At 40.3% G+C, this 13,200-nt stretch overlaps 1 protein-coding gene across 2 annotated transcripts in view; it reads left to right on the top strand.

Moving 5' to 3' along the window:
• LOC148038669 (uncharacterized) overlaps positions 1-12,497 on the top strand; it is a 47,737-nt gene extending 35,240 nt beyond the window's left edge. The window contains exons 6-15 of one of the 2 annotated variants that reach the window (XM_087674229.1): positions 962-1,809; positions 1,922-1,990; positions 2,303-2,398; positions 2,483-2,649; positions 9,803-10,018; positions 10,121-10,396; positions 10,501-10,648; positions 10,763-10,896; positions 10,978-11,064; positions 11,149-12,497. In XM_087674229.1, coding sequence (XP_087530355.1) covers positions 962-1,809; positions 1,922-1,990; positions 2,303-2,398; positions 2,483-2,649; positions 9,803-10,018; positions 10,121-10,396; positions 10,501-10,648; positions 10,763-10,896; positions 10,978-11,064; positions 11,149-11,238 — 2,131 coding nt within the window. In that variant the 3' untranslated portion in view covers positions 11,239-12,497. Of the gene's footprint in view, positions 1-961; positions 1,810-1,921; positions 1,991-2,302; positions 2,399-2,482; positions 2,735-9,802; positions 10,019-10,120; positions 10,397-10,500; positions 10,649-10,762; positions 10,897-10,977; positions 11,065-11,148 lie in introns of those variants that run through there. The other variant, XR_015690135.1, reaches the window with a different exon arrangement.
• The last annotated feature ends 703 nt before the right edge of the window (positions 12,498-13,200 follow it).

The raw sequence follows: 13,200 nt of genomic DNA, 5'->3' as shown, positions 1-13,200 counted from the left end.
TAGTTGCTAATGATGGGTGTGTGCTTCAAAATGTATCCTTCACCATGGCTGTTCGTTGCTGGAAATAGAGATAACCAGTAGCAAAGTTGGGGAAAACCTGCTCGAACCACTATGGACAGCAAAGAATGAAGAGAGGAGAGGGATTGCTCATTGGAAACATGAAAAAATAGCTCCAAAACTTAGGGAGAAGTGCTGCAAATAGTGTGGACAGGAAAGAAATAGTATTGGGCAGCTAAGAGATGAGGGAATCAGGGTTTCAAGGCTGTAGACAGCAGTAGGGAGAGTGATTAGCTGAGAAAGAGGGTGGAGAGCAGATGAAACAGGCTCAGAAACTGAGCGCAAATAGGCAAATTTCAAAATGATCGGGCTGTCCTGAAATTGAAGTGCAACTATGGCAACGTGGTAAAATTCCCTTGAAGAGATTGCCAAGAAGCGTTGTTAGCCGTACTCTGGAGGTTTGACCAGCATAGACACCAGTTTCTCCCTTGAATCTGGACGGTGGGTTATGATGCACGATAATAATAGTTGGACCAGCAACTGCAGACACACACAGACTGGCAATGAATTAAGCTATTTGGGCATAAAAAAAGGCTCTAGATTGGCATCACTTTTATTAATTGGTTGCAAGTTATCAGTAAATTTTTATTTTTATTTTGGGTTATTTAGTGCCACAGTCCCAGACGTTATAGTTCATATTACTTTCTCTTGGTGGGAGCGCTCTTGTTTCTAGCTCTACTGTGATACAGTTGGCTGCTTGCAGTAAGTCTTAAAACATTTCAGCATTCACTCTCTCTTCCACATTTTGAGTTTGGGTACCAACTGTTCTCTAAAGATATGATTGAGTTTTCAAATTTGGCTTAGATATAGCATTATTTTTTGTGATTTGTGGTTACCTATGTTCGATAATCTACTACTAGTGTAGAGAAGATGATTGTTAATAGTTGATGTTCTTTATGATCAGTCTGCCTGCAAATGATGCATGCGAAGGTTTGCTTGAGGATGAAGATGGTACAGAATGGGATGTTGTTGAGGAAAGGCAAGAAAAAGAGGCAGTGATGAGGCGTCAGGCTGAGCTTGAAGCTGAAGAAAGGAAACTTGCTGAGACTTTGGAGTTACAGCGGAGAGTAGAAGAAGAGGCAAAAGAGAAGCATCTTGCAAAGATGAAAATGAAACAAGCTGAGACTGAATCAGAAATTATAAGGCCAAATTTGTGTTTGGATAAGGACAGTCACTTACTTGAAACTATTTGTCAGCATGCTTTTCCATCTGTAGTAGCTGATGCTAAAGTGCCACATCAATCTGAAAAAGCTCCAGATGCCCGATTTTCACCCCTTGCTAGCCCATCAAGTCTGAGCATCAATATGTCTGGAGGTAATTTACAAGTTGGTGACAATGAAACTGTGGACTGCATGACCTCTGGCTCTTTACAGAATATGCCTGTCCTATCTCTAAACGAAGAAGAGAGAGTTCTGAACAAGGACATGAAGGGCTCTTTAGGGCCAGAGCTGTCCAGTTTAGGTGAAAAGGAGTCAGTAACTGGTGTTGAGAAGTTAGTGGAGAAATTAACTATTTCATCACTTCCATATAACAATCACAATCCACTCCCAAAGCCCAGAAGAAGTAACAAGAATAGAAGAAAAAAATCAGTTCGAACCCTAGGAGATGGCAAGGACAGTGGTTCCACAGAAGGGCAAATTGGAGGTACTCAAATTGCAGAGAATGTAAATAGCGAGAATATGCCACCAAATGGATTGGTTGAAGGAAATTTAATGCCTTGTGAGCCAGCTTCTAAACAGACACACAGTTTGAGTAAGTGAATATTTAAATTGACTTGACATGTCGAAAAATAAATTTTCCTGAAAGTGATGCCAAGACCGCCGGCTAAAAGTCAAGATTGAGCTGATTTGGTCAATTTTTGCAGGATCTCCTTCCAAGAAGGAGATTGTGGTCAAGGAAGGAGATGCTTTGGAATTATCCACTCAAGGAGCTTGTACGTTTATTGCATTTCCAATTGTTTTGATAAGTGACCCTAAAATAATTTTCCAGATAGGCATTTGTGTACTGTTTGGTTGGTGTATAGGCTTCAATGTTCCTACTGTGCTATCTGTGAAGTGTAAATTGCACTTGATCTTTCTCCAGTGATATATTTGATTACATATAATGCATTCTAAGGTTGGGGGTAACTGCTTGTGCATTTATGAAGCATGATTTTCAGTGAATGTAAATTGTTGCTTGTGCAAGTATGCGCATTGATGTAGGACTGTACAGTAATGGAAGTTCCTGAGTAGGTCTGGATTGACAGGCAATCCAAGCAAAACTCTAAGGCAGCTGAAAGCTGAGCAAGATGATGAGGATCGGTTCCAAGCAGACTTGGAACAAGCAATGCGGCAGAGCCTAGGTGATTTTAAAATTTGACTTGTCTTTTGCCTTCTAGATTTCACTGCCTTCATTAATAATTCTGATGATATGATGTTTTCACCAGCTAATGTGACGGAGGCTACATCTGATCGATCTCAAATGGAATATGCTAGTAGAGAGTTTGTTTTGTCGCCTGTGCCTGAAAACCTCAGGAGTGTTCCTGAAGATGTGGGCAAGGGCTTGCAGAATGAAAATGGTCAATATAATTGTTTTCTGAATGTGGTGATTCAGGTACAATGCGTGTAGATCTCTTTTCCTCTTCTCAGATGAGTTCACATTGTGAAGTGGATTTTCTTGCTGTAGTATGACTTTACTGGTGAGGAAAAAGACAGCTTCTTTTTACATTACCTTGAGAGAGGTTTTACTGTGTTGGCGTAGCTTCTGGTTGAGGAATGATTTGAAATGAGTTCTGCAATATTTAGATGATTCGGTTAATCCTTTTCTCCCGGAAGTTTTACTTGTTTTATTTGAATGTTGGTTTTATTTGTTGAGCCAGGCTTTTGGAGTGTTATTATCAGCTGAAAGCTGCTACATTTTGAGTTACTACTGTCATTTCTTTATTTGTGCATGGGTGTGCTAATATGAATGCTATATCTTTGCAGTAAATGTAAATGGTTGTGTTTATTTGTGTCTTTGTATTGGGGGAAGGGATTTCCATTTGGATACTATTGACAGTCACTTGAAATGGAAAATTGAAACAGATGTTGAAGCTAGAGCACAGAAAAAGATTGAAATGTATGGCACTTCATCATATTTGTAAACTAGATGGTGACAAATGAAGTCAAGATGGCCTTTCTCAGGTGGATCACTGGATAATATGCAGAGACTTCAACATAGAGTCCTAGGGGCATATGACAGGCTATCTTAGAACACGTTTGGTTTTTCATATTTGAGGATAGAATCCCTTTGTTTGCTGTGGAGGTTGTCTATAGTCTTGGTCTACAAGATCACTTCAGTTTTCTAGGAGAGAAAATGCAACAGGTGTCAATACTTTCTCCAGAATTAGTAGAATCTACATTCCATGCGAACAGTCAGGCTTGTGGTAGAGGAGGCCCTGCCGGTGTCAATTCAGGTACGATCCTCCCTACTGTTGGTAGTCTGAAAGAGGGATTCTAGATTCTTGATGTTTAGGAAGTCTCATGATGGAGTGGCTCGTTGGTGGGATCATATCTGAAGGTACTTGCTGTGAGTGCTTGGTCTAGACTCCAAAGGACGAAAAGGTGCAGCAAAGGAAAGAGTAGAAATCCTTCAAAAGCAAAGATGTGAATGTGTGAGAAAGTGCACAAATGGAAGTGAAAGCACACAATCATCAACACACGAGCAGAAAGCAAAAATAGACACAAGATAGCTCAAAAACAGACAATGAAATACACACCAAAAGCATGAGAATCACAGTACAAGGGTATGAGGTACAAAGGCTTCTGCTCTGACCTGCAACCTTTATAGGCAATAAAAGACCTCAATAACCCATGAGATGTACATTGCTAAGTGCTAATAACTTCTGTAAAATCATGGTTGATTAACACAATAAAATATGCGGTGATGTATGCTCGGAAATCAGCCACCAAAGAAGATTCTCTGAATGTCTACCATGTTGAGAAATATGCAATTACATGCCATGACAACCTCTTTGTATGGAGTAGTCAAGAGAGGAACATACAACAGTCTAAGAAGAGTGTTCTTTATCCCATAGGCACAGTGGAGAAAAGTGGAACCATCGTACAACTATAAAAGCATGTACTTGACATTGAGTTAAATGATGAATGCTATTATATTTTGTACTTTTAGTCTTGTTGTCTCTCTCTATTGAAAATTGTGTTAATGAGTCCAAGCTAATCTATCTTGGAATCTAATTCACTTGAGTAACAATTAGTGTGTCTAGTCTCAGTCATCATGCATCTTGTCATTGACTTTCGTTCTCCATAGCTAAACCTTGCTCAAGGATTCGTATTTCTCAACATGGTATCAGAGCCATGGTAAACTTGGTTTAGCTCAGCTCATTGCTCCTCCATCTCCCCACAACCTTTGGTTAGCTCAACTCCATAAGAGTCTTTCATCTTTGACTTCATTTTCACTCTACCATTCTTAATTTCCATAGCCAATAGCACCTACCTCTATTGGAGCAACCGTACGTCTTCAACCAGGCCATATTTATTCAAGCTTTCTCCTCAGGAGTTGTTCTTCAGATCGAGGCGCAACTTGGCACAAAAATCAAGGAGATTGATACGCATCAAGCTCGACATTTGCATTTTTCCAAATTTGGCATAGTTTTAACAGTGACCACTTTGAAGATTTAGATCTCTCAACTTGGGCAAAACAAGTATTAAATCATCTTTAGGGGGACTTAGATCCATTAGCGAGGGTCCTCTATCTCAAAGGGTTTGAGTAGATTCGACTTGTGGAGCTTATGGAAGCTGATTTACGAGTTGCTACTCCTTGTTTTGACAAGACAGCCATAGCCATTTTCAATCAAGCTTATTTTTCACTTCACTTCACTTCACTTATTTCCCTGGGCTCAACCAAATCATTGATTCTTTGATCTACTGGACCACTTAGTTTTCAGCAAAGTTCCCACTTCAAATCAGCAAGGACTTTGAAGATTCAACAGTTGACACTACCATTACTTGTGTCCTTTAACATAGTTGCTTTCAACTCTTTTGCTGGTCAAAACTTAGATATTTGAGGCTGTGATTGGGAATGAAGTTTTTTATGTGGGTACTTGTTATGAAGAATGACGCAACACTTCTTACTCACTGTGCTATATAGAAGATGTTTTTGCTCTACTTGCAGGAGGAAATAAAGTTGTCTACATTCAAGTGTAATCAATGATTTTATCTAAAGACCTTGAAGATGTTTTAGCCACTTTGCTCAACATGTCAATTCCTAAGCGTGTGACCTCTTTGCTTGAGGGGGACCAAAAGATCAAAGCAAGCAAAGCAGAGAAGAAGAACAATGAAGTAGTCAAAGCATAATAAGACCATGAAGAAAAAGGCCAGAAAATTAAAGTAAAAAAAGATTCAAGCAAAGTGGAGAGCATCAAAGTAAAGAAGGACAAGAGGAAAAGAAAATCTGTCATGCTGAAAGAAAATCACAAAAAGCTTACAATGTCATATTTGAAGATGAAGATCACAAGGTCCTATTGGTCCTTGTTTTCAAATTTTACTAGACATTTTTGAAAACTGTATATACTAGCCTCTAATGCTCCTTTTCATAAGCTTTGTAACCCTCATGTAACGTGTGCACTATAGTCTTTGCACACTTAGTGAGGCCTTGTGACAACCTCTAGCTTTATACGGTTGGTTCTTTTCCATATCTACACTTAGCAAGGTTCTACTCATGACAGTCTTTGTATACTCAATGCTTTTTATGGTTGTGATTGAGGAGGGGTGTTGAGAAATATGTCATCACATCCCATGACAGCCTCTTTATATGAAGCAATTAGGCAAGGAACATACAATAGCCTAGGAAGAGTGTTCTTTATCCTATAGGCATAGTGGAGAAAAGTGGAACCATCCTACAACTATAAAAGTATGTACTTGATATTGAGATAAATGATGAATACTATCGTACTTTGTACTTTTAGTCTTGTCTCTCTCTACTCAAGATTGTGTTTATGAGTCCAAGCTAATCTATCTTGGAACCTAATTTACTTGAGTAATAGTCAGCGTGTCTAGTCTTAGACATCATGCATCTTGTCACAGACTTTTGTTCTCCATAGCTAAACCTTGCTCAAGGATCCGTGTTTCTCAACATACCATGTTCCGTAACACAGTAGGCACCATAAAACCCTCAACACCATAGTATATACGACAAAGATGACAGATGCGCCATGGTTCATGATACCCTAGCATTGGGTGTACATGGATCTCACCAATGCTAGATATGCCTTGGAAGAAGTAACTTTATTGATGGTAGCCCTACTCTAGCCTTGATCATAGAATGCAAGAAAAAAAGAAAGAAATAAAGATATATTAACGTCTGCATAAGGCCAATGTGGTCTATGAGACAAAATCCAAAGTACATGCATGTCTAATGTCATCTCATCAATAATGTAAATATAACATTAAAATGAGTAAGCGGCCTATGAGACAATCCTAAGAAATAACTTAATGATGGGAATATGCTAGAGTAGAACCATAGCTAGTATTGTCCCATCAGTTTGAAAGAAAAGGAAACCCAAATCTGATAGAACTATGTATTGAAAAATGTGGTGGGGACTGTAGACTATAGCCGATCTCAAGGTTTGCACATGATCTCAGCTCTAATGCAATCCCTAACTGCTCCATTGATATGCTTGGTAGTGAGTCTTCAATGTCTTGTGATATTGGCTCTGATTTGTCGGCCTTCTCGGATGTGGTCCTAGTAGATGGGGTTTTTGTGCTTGATGAAGTGAAATGACTCTATCCAATGTGACTCCATGGCGTGGAATGGAAGGTATTTGGTGTGGTGGCTTTCTCTCGACTCTTTGCAAGGCTAGTAGTGTTAGTAGGGTTGGATTTGTGTTTTTTTTTTTCGCTAGTCTCTGTGTAGGTCCCTTTGGGTGAGTTGGTCTCTTGTCTCGTTGTAGTGCTATGTGGCACCTTTGGAGCTCCAAGAGGTAAGGATCTAGATATCTGTGGTCCTCATACTCCATGACATGATGAAGAGGTCTAACGCCATCATGGAAGGAGTGGTACGGTCCTCGTATGTCATAGTATACTGTACATTTGCATATGTAATACACCTTTGTCTTAGGCTCTTGGCTACATAGTTGGGAAGTCCTATCCTTTGCTAGAGTATCTGTACATCTACATGTCTCTGTAGCCTATGAGAGGAGGTACGAATCTAGGAAGATACGAATTTGTCCGATAGTAGCCCATATGTTGTGGGAGAGATGGATGTCCATGCATGCTAGCCGAATAGTGGATCCATCGTCAAAGAGACAAGAAGTGACTCTAGTAGAACTCCATCCTCGATCCTAGAGAGAGTGGTGGGTGGATCCATGTCCTTGCTGTCTCAATCCCTCAAGATATTAGCTTAGATCACTCGGTTCAGCTCTGAGAGGAAGTGTAGGGCAATCAAGCTGTAGTCAAAAGGGGGAACCATGTAGGCTCATCTAGATAGTCATCTGTGAAAACCAATAGTTCTTCTTGCTCTCTGTTACTAGTTGTCTGGGTGAAGTTAGTGCCAATTTGGTGTATTTGTGATGTGGGAGATCCCATAATATGTGCTAAAAGGTTATTGCCTTGAAGAGTGCCTCCGTGACTATGGATGGTGCCCCTAGCTCTGCATTGACAATGGGATGTGGGGTGGAGGGCTTACTTCTAATCATACATGCTATCATCATGATCACTAGCCTTTCCATGCTATCCTAACCATCATAATAATCTTTCTCTGTTTCGGTTTGATCAATGAGTGGATTGAGACGCCTGTGGTACAAGTTGCAGCCCCATATCTCTACTCCATATAGTAGTGTAGGGTTTGACTAGGGTGTCAAACAATCATAGTTTGGTGAGAGGCTCTTGGAACTGTATGTGAACACATTGACTCTCAAGTGCCCCTAGTATTGCATAGCCTTGCGCTAGACGTGTCTCTAATGCCCCTCTCAATGTAAACCATAGAAATGACCAAAAATAGAATCTCTATGCCTATCACATATAGCCTTGTAGAAGCTCAATGTGTACCATGCATTCCTCTTCTTTGGCCATCTTGCCAAAGGGTCTCCCCATGTGAAAACCAAATCAGCTTGTTATCCAAACCTCCTATGATGGGCCTGAAGTCACATCAGCTCCATGGTTTTAGAACCGCCATATAAGTGATGCTTGTAGAAAACCATAATCAATGATCCATATGTCATAGAGTGAGGCAAGGAAGCCTCACGACCACCTTGTCATTGTCCCTCTTTGGCACGGGAACTTGTGAGGGGTTTGAAATAGTAGGGCTAGAAAGGAACTTTTGATGTAGCAATAGGAGTTGGTATGGCAGTGTCAAAGTCAGACGAGTCATCACCACCCTTGTCCTTGACACTTGTCTTCTTCAAGGCCTCTTGGGGTTTCTTGCAGTCTTTTTGGAGATGCCCCTTCCTTCCACAAAAGTAGTGCTTCCCTTCTTGCCTTTGCCGCCTGCCTCCATCAAAGCTTCTTGGGTTTTTTTGCAGTCTTTTCGGAGATGCCCCTTTTTACCACTAAAGTAGCGCTTCCCTTCTTGCCTTCCCTCTCTTCAAGCGAGAGTGCTGACTGGTTGAGAAGATTTAGCCCTGAATACATTAGCCATGCTAACCTTGGAGGAAACTTGTATAGAACAGTCCCCACCAAGCGAGCCTTTGGAAGAGCTCAAGCTATGTTTCAAAGGTGATCTTGCACGGTTTCTCCTACCTCAAGGCTAAGATTCTGAAGCTGACCCTATGAGGTGACACTTGCATAGTCATACACATAGTAGAGCTTGGCCCAAACTGCCAGGGAGGTCATATAGGAGGTAATTGCCGGTAAGATCACTTTTGAGAAGCACCTAAGCAATACCTGCTTGTGTTGAGCACTCTCGCAGGACAACAGCTCTCACACTAAAGGTCTCTACAATGAATTATGAGACGCCAAAGTACAATTGTGTGAGTGTAGAGCCTAGGGTTCGCATTTATTGGAAAACCTCAAGTAAGTGCACCATAAGAAGGAACAACGTCCAACTAATTCAAACCTATGTAATGTGCCAAATGAACATGTAAGGTGACAAAATAACCTCTTAACACCCTCTATCAGATCATAGGTGATCACTGAAGGGGAATGTGTGAGAGATGCAAAGCTGCACCATGAACCTAAATGCTGATGAAGTGATGTGCCATAAATGTGGCAGAATTACTGAGAGCTGAGGCATGCTGTGCATCTTATACAGTTCTTCTGTGGTGCCTTCTTTATACTTGGAATGCTTTTACAGACATTGATAGTACAACTCTTACTTGCATGTTGGCCATGTTTAACCTGCAGGGAAGTGGGGGTAGATGAATGAGAACCAGTAAAAAAGTCTAGGCTGCAAAATCACATTCTTAATAAAACATGTTTCTCTTTCAAAGTGTAAATTTTCTGATAATGTTACAGGTTATTGTTAGAGATTGTTCTTGTTTGAGATTGTGCAATGTGGCCTAAGAGCATGGCTCTCTTAAGTCATTAGACGAACAGTTCAGCCTTTCTCTTTTTTCGTTTAAGAACACAGCCTTTAAGTTGTTAGATGAATAGTTCAGCCTTTTTTCATTTTTCGTTTTTGGCCTCATTGATGATTTAGTTAAAAGAATGAACAGATATCAGCAAGAGCCACAATCTCTTTGGTACTATGTTCTGAATAAATAGAATTCAGGCAAGTTTTTTTTTTCCCTTCGATTGGTGTCCTAACCTAGGAAAATCATTGATTATTCCAGTCTTTGTGGCATTTGCGAAAATTTCGTGAAGAGATCCTTGCTGTTTCAAGCGTGCATCATGTTCATGTGGGTGTTCCGTGTGTTGTCTGCGCTCTCCGGGATATATTTGTTGGGCTGAATGCTCCAGTTTTGGAGCCAAGCAAGGATGCTGTTGCACCAACCACTTTACGGGTCGCTCTCAGCACACTATATTCAAAGAAAGCTTTTTTTCAAGAGGTACTTTTGAGTTAAAATTTCTAACTGGTGAAGTTGTAGATCTACTTGATAGTCAAAAACGACTGATGGATTTCTGAAATTTTTAATGGTGTCTTTATACAGGCACAAATGAATGATGCCTCCGAAGTATTATCAGTGATTTTTGATTGTCTTCATAAGGCTTTTGCAGTGGCTACTTCAGCTAATGACACTGATATTAGCAATGGGGGAATTGGATTTTGGGAGTGCCATGAATGTACACCATGTATTGCCCACAGTCTTTTTGGGCTTGACATTGCTATGCAAATGAACTGCACAGGTTGCAAACGTGAGTCTAGGCATTTAAAGTACACGTCATTCTTTCATAACATTAATGCAAGTGCATTACGAGCTGCAAAGGTAAGACTGTCTCTAGCTCAAGAGGTTACTTTGTTCATATGTAGATTGGGATTTTCTTATGTCTGTGTTTCATAATCCTTGGTTCACCTGTTTTACTCTTGCAGATGTATAACCAAGGAAGCTCTCTTGATGAGCTACTTAGGTATGTGGACATGAATCATCGGTTGCCTTGTGATAAGGATATTGGTGGCTGTGGTAAGCTGAATCACATCCACTACTTACTTCGTGCAGCACCCCATGTTTTCATAACAGGTGATTCCTGGAGGAGATTGCTAGCTGTTAGTGAGACTTTGTTGGCCTTTGAAGTAGTAATGAGCCTTCCGTTACCTTTTTTTTGCATCACATAGTGTTGGCTATATCTTGCAGTGTTGGGTTGGCAGACAACTAGAGAGAATCTGGAAGATATAGTAGCCACAGTGGATGCCCTTGAACTTGATTTAGATGTAGGTATTGTGTACCGTGGGCTTGACGAAGGGTTCAAGCATCGACTAGTGTCAGTGGTGAGTATGGCTGTCTATCTGTTACCTTTACTTCTGTGTGATTTCCTTGATTGGGGAATAATTGCGTAATTTCTGCTTCAGATTTGTTACTATGGGCAACACTATCATTGCTTTGCTTTCAATCATGAGATTGGAAGATGGGTGATGTTCGATGATACAACTGTCAAGGTATTATGTTGGTCTTTTAATGCTACTTGTAATCAAGGTTCATCTTTTTATCGCACATGATAGTAACACCTATGATTTTAATAGGTTGTTGGGAGATGGGAGGATGTGCTAGATACTTGTCATAGGGGCCATCTACAGCCACAAGTTTTGTTCTATGAGGCACTTGTAAAATAACAGGAAAGCAATACCAGGGAGGCTTGATATGCTGGGACAAGGGCGTTTGCCAACATAGGCACAGAGGATCTGATTTAGTAAAAACCACAGCCAGATGATGATCACAATCCTTTGTGAGGGCTATATCTGCTTCTTGTTCTACCAAGCTGCATGCCAATGGGACAACATGCATATGAACATGGGGCATCGCTTGAAGTCAGTGGAAGCAAAGAAGACACTCCTAAGTAACTTTTCCGGAGCATTTTGACTGTTTTTCCCCTTTCCAAGGTGGAAGCCTCGCTTTTCTGAGCCTGAATTATGTTGCTCAAGATTTTTGAAGGAGGCACACATTGATGTCAAGTCAGAAGAGTGTTTTTCCTTGCACAGGATGTTGGAACAGTTTTTGTAGTCCGCATCATTGCCCATTGATTCATTGTAGGGAATCTAGGGGCATTCTAAATGAGTTGCCACCTTGGCAAAAGTCAAGAATCTGTATCGATACCATGCACAAAGTGTAAGGACTTTGTGAAGCAGTGATGAGCATGCAATCACATGATCAAACATTAGCCATCCAATAGCTATTCGATATACCCATATCCTTCTCTGTATTGTACAACGGTCCATCCTAAGCATTGCATTAAAGTATACATGTAAAACTTTCTGAGAGCATCTATGGTGAAGGACCTCTTTGTTAATGAGATACTGTAACATGGCTTCCTGAAGCATCCCTATTTATGCCAAAGGAGTGCTTTCCTCTGGAGAATGTAACATGACTCCTGAAATTTTCCCTCTTTTACAGCCCATTGAAGTCAGGTGAAAGTGTTCAGGTTGATGATGGTTTATGTAATCTGCCTTGTTTGGGGCCGTAATTGGTAAATTAAACTACCCAATGGCTCATTATCTGATGGGTTTTCTCCGAGAACCAGGGACAATGTGGCAAACATTTTTCAGGAATTGAGCAAGCAGCTCACCTTCATACCATGGTTGATGATGGTACATGGAAGTGTTGTATCATGGATACAGTCTCGAGTTAGGTTTGTATGTAACTCAAAGGGATCTAGTGTACTCTTCATGTGTGCTCTTCATGTCAGCAGCTGTGCTTGCTTAGCACATGGATGTTTTGAGATACCAATACAAATCATTCAATGAATAGATTGATAATTACATGTAATTACTTTTATTTGTGATCTGATCCTGTGAAGTATGAACTCTTCAGATTTTGGACTACGATTGGCCAATCTTCAAAACAATTTCTTGTATAGACAGTTTTGCATTGGAGTTTACACCTAGCATTATATGTTAAGAGTGGTTAGAGGAAAAAGACAAGCTTTATTTATGTACCTCACTTGTAAACTCCAGATCTTGCTTGTGTAAGGAAATAGTCGTTATCTGTCATGGATGTTTATGTGATGTCAGTTTACCTTGAAATCTGAAGGGTTATTACTCAATGCAAGTCATAACTTTCAAGCTATATATAATACATTTTAAAGAACCTGCAAAAAACAGCTTCATAATGGCATGATGTAACAAAGCATGCTTTTTCTTCCAAGCATTGACGAATAGGTGTGTGAATCCTGTAGTTTTTGATTTATTGTAACCCCAACATTTGTTCTTTAATAGCTACCTATGATCTTGAATCACAATTTCATTTAACACCTATGGTGTGCTCGAATGCATATACCATAAAAGCTATATTGAACAGACAATACTCTGCCCAATGCTTGATCTCATAATTACACAACAATTGCTTGTCAATACCAAGGGCTGAATGCAAATAGTAACAGTCACAGTTGGGAACATGAGCTTCATGACAAAGGTTGTCAAATTCTGTTGGTGGCAGATCAATGGGTATTCTGGTTGTCTCATAACTATGAAGGCTTCAAGCATCCCGATTTTGCACTTCTCCAGCTTGAATGGCAGATTGCTGTTTGAATTTGTTGACTGGGTTGGAGGAAGAAGTGATGTATGCTATGTTCGTAAGGT

Source organism: Lygodium microphyllum, chromosome 3 (assembly GCF_053477565.2).
Source record: "Lygodium microphyllum isolate KBCC chromosome 3, Lygodium_microphyllum_v1.1.10, whole genome shotgun sequence".
Taxonomy (NCBI): domain Eukaryota; kingdom Viridiplantae; phylum Streptophyta; class Polypodiopsida; order Schizaeales; family Lygodiaceae; genus Lygodium; species Lygodium microphyllum.
The sequence above is the reverse complement of the archived record's forward strand: the minus strand, read 5'-3'. Positions and strand labels throughout refer to the sequence as shown.